We start from the raw sequence: 6,896 nt of genomic DNA, 5'->3' as shown, positions 1-6,896 counted from the left end.
AAAAAAAAAAAGAATAACATTAGAATATGCAACATGAACAGGGCATGGGTAAATCCTAACGAAATATTGGTCTTAGGCTCCCAAAAATTTTGAAAAAAATTACATAGAAAAAAGCTTCCAAATTTTTTTTTAGACCCCCAAATTTACCAAAAAAAATTTTATAGCTGGAATTTTTTAAGAACCGCCTACAGCCCTCTAAATCTCAGGGCCGGCCCTGAACATGAACGATCATAAATTTAACATGGGTTTATTCCTTTCGTTGTAATAAAAGGTTTTATTTTCTTTCTGAAAGCAAAAGCTTATTGCTTTCTCCATGGGAATATTTACATGTTAAGAAAGTGAGATACAACTAAACCTTACACACAGTATTGGCTAATGACAGACTTATATCAAGTAAAATTGGACTGAAACTTTATGCTGAGAATATTTCCTTTTGAGATTTGCAAGTAATTTTTTTCCTTTCCATCACGAATATACATAAAATACTATATACGAAAACTTTAGTTTCAAGATGGCGTATGGAATCTTTCAACTCAGTGAGTATGTCTTTTTTTCTGAGTAACAAATTCTTATATTAAAATTATAGACCCAATTGATACATCTGGAAAAATACTCAAATGTAAGTTGATAGGCTAATATAATTAGAACATAACGAAAGATAGAAGTGACTACAAAATAACTGTAGAATATTTTTTTTTTAAGTAGTAAAGTCCGCGTTAGAAAAAACCCAAATCGTAATCGACGTTGAATCCAACTAATGGACACCCAAAGTCGTAATTGACGTTGAATCCAACTAATGGGCTTTGAGAGCCAACTCAGTGAAAATGCAAACGCAAGTTGTGATTTGCTCGGTGCATCTATTTCCAGAAAATTAGAGGAGGAACATTAGACAACGTTTTGTTTGGTGAACCGACCGATATGTAGTATAGGCATGGGCATTTTAACCTGGACCTGAAGATCCGAACCGGAACTGACCCAAAAATATTCGACCCGGTTCAGTATAGGTATGGGCATTTTAACCTGGACCTGAAGATCCGAACCGGAACTGACCCAAAAATATTCGACCCGGAACCGGGTCGAAAATTTACAAGTACCTTTTGGATATAAATTTTTTTTACCCGAGAGAACCGGAACCGAAAAGGAACGACCCGAATAGACCCGGACCCGAAAAGAACCGACCTGAATAGACCGACCCGATAAGAACCGATTTGTACCCGACTTAAAAACATGTATATCTAAAACTATGATGTTTTTGTGTTCTATTTATTATATATTATTTTATGATTTAGTTGAAATATCTTTTGTTAACAACATTTGTTATTATTTTTTTAATATTTTTAAAGTAATATAAAGCTTTAAAATGTAAAATTTAGAGTTTTAAAATGTTTTATTTTAATTATTAATAGTTTCATTTAAGTTGTTTTGACAAATATTCAACTAAAGTTGATGGAATTGGGTATATCATGTCATTTTCAGATCCTAAATACTCAAACCCGACCCGGACCCGAAAAATTATGGGTATTTTATGGATATTTTAATTATAGACCCAAACCGACCCGGATCCGAGAAGAACCGACCCGAACCGAAAATTTCTAAATACATTTTGGATCTAAATATTTAGGACCCGAAAAAACTCGGACCCGAAAGAAACCGGCCTAAACCCGACCCGAACGCCCAGGCCTATCCTTAATCTACGGAACGCCATTTCTATTAATTTGGTCACTTATTTTTGCGTTTCCAAGCATCAAATTATATTTTTATCACGCGGTATGCTTTACTAATAACAAACGTAGCTACATTTTTTTCAATGCACAAGCTTTTATTTTATTTTTAAGATCGTTGAGTATTTGCTTTGGAAACCGACCTTTATTTCGGAAATAAATCTCCATATCATGTTACAGGTTGACAATGAGTACGAAAGTTCTTTTATTCATCAACTGAGAACATCGTAGAGTAGTTTGTACCAACAAAACAAATAGTTCCAAGAAAAAATCAAGATGCAACCAAAAAAATCTCCAGAATGAATATCGTTGTAAGGGATATTTGGCTAAGTTGTTATTGCACATTTTTTCCTCATTGTCCAGAAGGCAGCATAGTATCGGTTCTGCAAAACAAAATAAACACAAAAAATAGAAAGAGATAAATGAAACTGAGATAAGAGATTACATATAATGAAACTTTAGAAGGTCATGAACAAATCTGAACCTGCATCATAGACCTAGGATTTGTAGTGTACGTTGTTTCAATTGTTCTGTCTTTCTGCAAACGTCAAGGACACGCAATGAGTGTGGAAGAGAACATGTGATGTAACGAGAAATGTCATTGTGTCTTGTGTTAGATTACCTCAATCTCGAACCCATATTGTGAAGCAACTCTTTTCACATCCTCCAAACTTAGCTCGATTGACATTTCCTAAAGGTGAAGCCAGAAATATATATTGTGATATCAACTTTATCAGAGAGATTCTCGGACAAGTTCAATACTTACATTGTCGTGGCCATATGTGTCCGCAAAGTGATACAGCAGAGGTCCTAAGTTTATCCAAACCTGATAGAAAAATTGATATTAGACAAGTCAGGAGCATTAAGAGATCAAAGGCGTTGAGAAAGTTTAACAGAGATAATTTACTCCTCCATCCTTTAAGATCTTGGATATGGTTTCAATGTACTCAATGATGTTATGAGCGGTGTCAATAAAAAAGCAAGTCACCACAGCATCCCACATTCCTGAAAACTCAGTGTTACCAATTGCATTATAAGCAAACGAATGGTGTATTGAGTATGAAACATTGTCTAAACAAAAGCAAGTAATCACGAGTTCTAACCTGCCTGACATGATTCATTGTATACTTCAACAAAATCACCACCGCACATAGAGAAACCTTCTGTTATTCCTGCACTGCTCTCGCACGTGACATATAGTGAATGTAGTTTACATGAAATAATCAATGCAAACTTGCTTGATCACTTTTAATTGAGTTCGATAAAAGGCATACCTTGCAGGATGAATATCAGGAATAGAAACGGGCCGTAGTTGATCATTGTCGGAGAGCGAGTTGCAGTTACTGTGTATCCAGGGGTATATCGTCCATTCATTAAGCACTTGTGCACTGTTGAAACAATCAAGTTTGAGAGCAAATTATAAGGAAGTTTAAAAAGATAAATATTCAGGAAAGTAAGAAACTCTCTTACTAATTCAGAATAAAACTTGAGCAGATCATCATGTAGTATGAAAACTCATTTCCTTGGCTTATGAAACCTGTTCCAATGCACAAGATTTGTTAATATTATCTTACGATCATCGAAGCTAACAAGAGAGTTTACTTCTCCATGGCATTACCTAGACAAGAAATTTCAAGGGCCAGACGTCCAAGTCCAGCACCAGGGACTAAACAGCTAGGAGGTGTGCTGCAAATCACATAGTTAACTCTGTAAGCGGAGCTCAGACACTCAAAAGAATATCACTAGCACGGTGTACCTCTTCTTCTGACGATCAGGAAACAAAGAATCAAGCTCGTCAAGAATAGGCTTGTAGCATTGGTCTCGTTCTCTCTGACCCTAAAAGTAAAAAAAGAGTATGCAACTAACAACTCAAGTTCTGAATATGTGACTGATGAAAGAATCTGAGTACATTAACATGACAAAAAGAAACACAGTTACCTCTGCTGCCCAGTCTCGAACTATATTTCTTATTATACAACGAACCTGTGTTAGAACACAACAAAACCATGCACATTTCAACGTACTAGATTGGTAAACGGTGACCAAAACACGCAACAACAAACCATGCATACGTGTAAGATGTAATTAAGATCAAAAGGATTCACTCAAATAGAGAAAGCTACATGAGATCGTCAAAACTGCCTAATGAATCTAATAGAGCTCGAGAATAAATTCGAAGAGGTCAACTTATACCCTTTGTTCTGAAACATTACAAGAACTCTAAATACATTTATGATTTCATCAGCCATACTAAAGGTCAAAAGCATACCTTATCTACGTCAACCAGAGGAACATGTGTCTGTAACGATGGGTCCAACCAATCATGTGCCTATGAAAAAAAAGAGAGGAACACTAGAATTAGAAAAATCACATGAATTAGTATGACAAGTTTATAGTCATAAAATGGATTAGGCAAAAACATTATACACTACAAAACGCAAATATGCTTGACAGTAGAACGCTTTCTGAAGATAGAATACTAAAGATACCCTAAGATCTTACATAACTTATACAATAACCAAATGATCATCCCGATTTTTAGAAGGAACTGAGGTTTTAAAGTATACGAGTTGACATTACATTGCCATGGTCGTGATTTAAATGGTCTCCATCACAATCATATCTCTCATCATTGTTTCTTGCGTCGTCAGAGTGATTCTTGGGGGGAGGATCATTAGTATCCTTCTTCTGAAGCTCCTGCATTTATACAAATAAATTAACGATTATAATTGAAAAGGACATAGTTTCTCTGGCTTGATCTGAGAGCATTAGACAGAGTTCCTCTTACTGAGTCGTGCATGCTTTTGCTTTCTTCCTCATGTGTACTATTATTAGTCAAGGTTGGCTGACAAGAGGAGTCGTGCCTTTCATCTAGTATGTATTTCTCATGTGGAGCAAAATCAAGATTTGAGTCTTCATAACCATCAAGATCCTGACTCAGGTCTATAGGGGGCTCAAAAGACTGCCAAGTAATTATGATCGATATCATTACATGACATGAATTGCTTAGGATTTCTAGCATTTTGAACGTTGAGTTTACGAATCACATAATCAAATAAGTAGCATCAAGCAAGGGTACTATTAGAAGATATGTCTGCAACTGACCTGAAGCATATTAAATATGAAATATGAATTCGTCGATATACACCTGCAATAACAGAGTCAAATAACTCGCATATATTTTAAATCATACTTCAGTTAGGACTCTGGAGTCAGCAGAAACAGGATATAAATAGCTAAGTTCAATATGGCATTCTGTTGAATATAAAGTGCCAGCATGAGAAAGAACAATTATAAGCGGTACGGATATAACAAAATGACACAGGAATGTGAACTATATCTAACAAGGTTCAGACAATCAAATACGTAAGTACTCCACATTGTAAGTAGTTGCAAATTTCATCTTTTTCTTTCAGAGAGTAGCAGATAAATATAAATAAAAAAATAACATATTTTATCTTAATTTATACATGAAATTGCAAACCATTTTCCGAAGATCATCAATTACCCTAGGGGATAACATTATTAAAACAAAATCAGAGTATCATCCAATCAAGCTTGTTTTGACACTAATCTATACAACGAGATGACCATAAAAAGATGAAAAGTCTACTGAATCAAGATTTCACCTTCTTAATCTCTGAAACTTCAAAGCGTAATGGGGCACCAATGCCTGGACAAGGAAAAATACATCGCTGAAAATAGTTAGTTTTATTATAAGAAAGAAAGAGGATTCCACAAGTAATCAACTTCACTTGATATCATTTCTAATCTATCCATGAGCGTCAAATCATATGTAAACTATTGACATAATATCAATAGGCTTACACAACAAATAAAAAACTACCGAAAGGAATAACAATAAGAGCTTTGTCTCTGTACACAACTAACGCAACAAAAGATTACTTTGTGGGCAGGAGACAGCTTCCGATATGATCTTTCCCATTTTTTCAGATCCTCTTCTGCTGCCTCGGGGTAACTGCAATAAGTTTCCAAGCCTAAGAATGAGCCTACTAACACGGCTATTACAAGAAAAACTAATCATCATCAATTAAAAAATAAAAGTAGTATATCAGAAGCAATGAACGTGAGTGAAGCTTCTGACATTATAAACCAAGGGAACCTAATAACCGAAGTACAGCTTCTTTTTTTATTATTGCTTAAGAGGGTCTGGACCGAACCCTCATGTCCGAAAGAGAAACCACATCTTGTCACATTAGTTTGGTCTGAAGAACATCCGATCAAAATCAAGTTCTTGTAACTTAATCACTACTAAATTCTAAAAAAAAAATACAATAATAATCAAAGAATTGAGTAATTCGAAGTGTAATCAATCAGATAATTCTCCTGAACCCCAATTATAGTACACCTTCCTTTTTATTATTACTAAGAGGTTCTGGACCGAACCCTCATGTCCGAATGAGAAACTACATCATGTAACGTTAGTGTGGTCTGAAGAACCTCAAATCAAAATTTCTTCTAAGAAAATATAATAATAATAATAATAATCCAAATTTGAGTGATTCGAAGTTGTAATCAGTCAGATAATTCTCCTTGAACCTCACAGTGTCAATTCAGATACGCAATATATATAAAGAACCGAAAGACAAATTGAGTAAAAAGAAAGAAACAAGGAGAGGATAAATATACTTGAGGTAAGCACTCATGATGCGGCGAAGAGATTTGGCTTCGAGAGCTTCTTCTAGTTTCTTCTGGCGGCGTATCTTCTCCTCCTCTTCACCGTCCCTTTCCCTCGACATCTCCGTTTCCGTTGCTCCGGCCGTAACAGTTTCCGGTGCCTGAGCGGTCGTCGTCTCCGTCATCTCTGACGATGAAATCACGGTGGCGTGGAGTTTGATTTCGTCGAGGAGGAGGATTATACGAGGAAACAAAGTTAAGTTTTCTATTTGGGCCTTTATTCATTCATGGGCCTCGTTTAGCCCATTTATGAGTACGGACATTGGAGATTAGTCAGAGTTTCCAAATTTCCCATACATTTATTTATGTTGCAGTTTCGGAATTGATTTCTAGAATAAAACATTGAATTGCTTCAGAAACGCTTATGGGCATACTTTCAAACATGTATATACTTCATCTTCTTGCTTTCTTCTTTGTTTTAGTTTAGTACTGCTAAAATGAGAGGATTAGTAAGCTGAAATGAAAGTTGTAAGGAAA

General features: G+C 35.4%; 1 protein-coding gene across 1 annotated transcript; it reads right to left on the bottom strand.

Annotated features, from left to right (window-relative positions):
• Positions 1 to 1,909: 1,909 nt before the first annotated feature.
• On the bottom strand, positions 1,910 to 6,640 carry LOC106397398 (the record flags this gene model as incomplete). The annotated part of the gene is made up of 18 exons (XM_013837985.3): positions 1,910 to 2,104; positions 2,206 to 2,259; positions 2,344 to 2,412; positions 2,488 to 2,547; positions 2,629 to 2,726; positions 2,825 to 2,898; positions 2,996 to 3,109; positions 3,192 to 3,258; positions 3,340 to 3,407; positions 3,478 to 3,557; positions 3,660 to 3,704; positions 3,991 to 4,050; positions 4,302 to 4,418; positions 4,510 to 4,683; positions 4,827 to 4,869; positions 5,351 to 5,394; positions 5,628 to 5,700; positions 6,372 to 6,640. Coding segments are annotated over 18 exons (1,566 nt in total), but the record flags the coding sequence as incomplete, so codon positions are not given.
• Between the last annotated feature and the right edge of the window lie 256 nt (positions 6,641 to 6,896).

The sequence above is a fragment of the Brassica napus genome, chromosome C4, assembly GCF_020379485.1.
Source record: "Brassica napus cultivar Da-Ae chromosome C4, Da-Ae, whole genome shotgun sequence".
NCBI lineage: Eukaryota > Viridiplantae > Streptophyta > Magnoliopsida > Brassicales > Brassicaceae > Brassica > Brassica napus.
The sequence above is the reverse complement of the archived record's forward strand: the minus strand, read 5'-3'. Positions and strand labels throughout refer to the sequence as shown.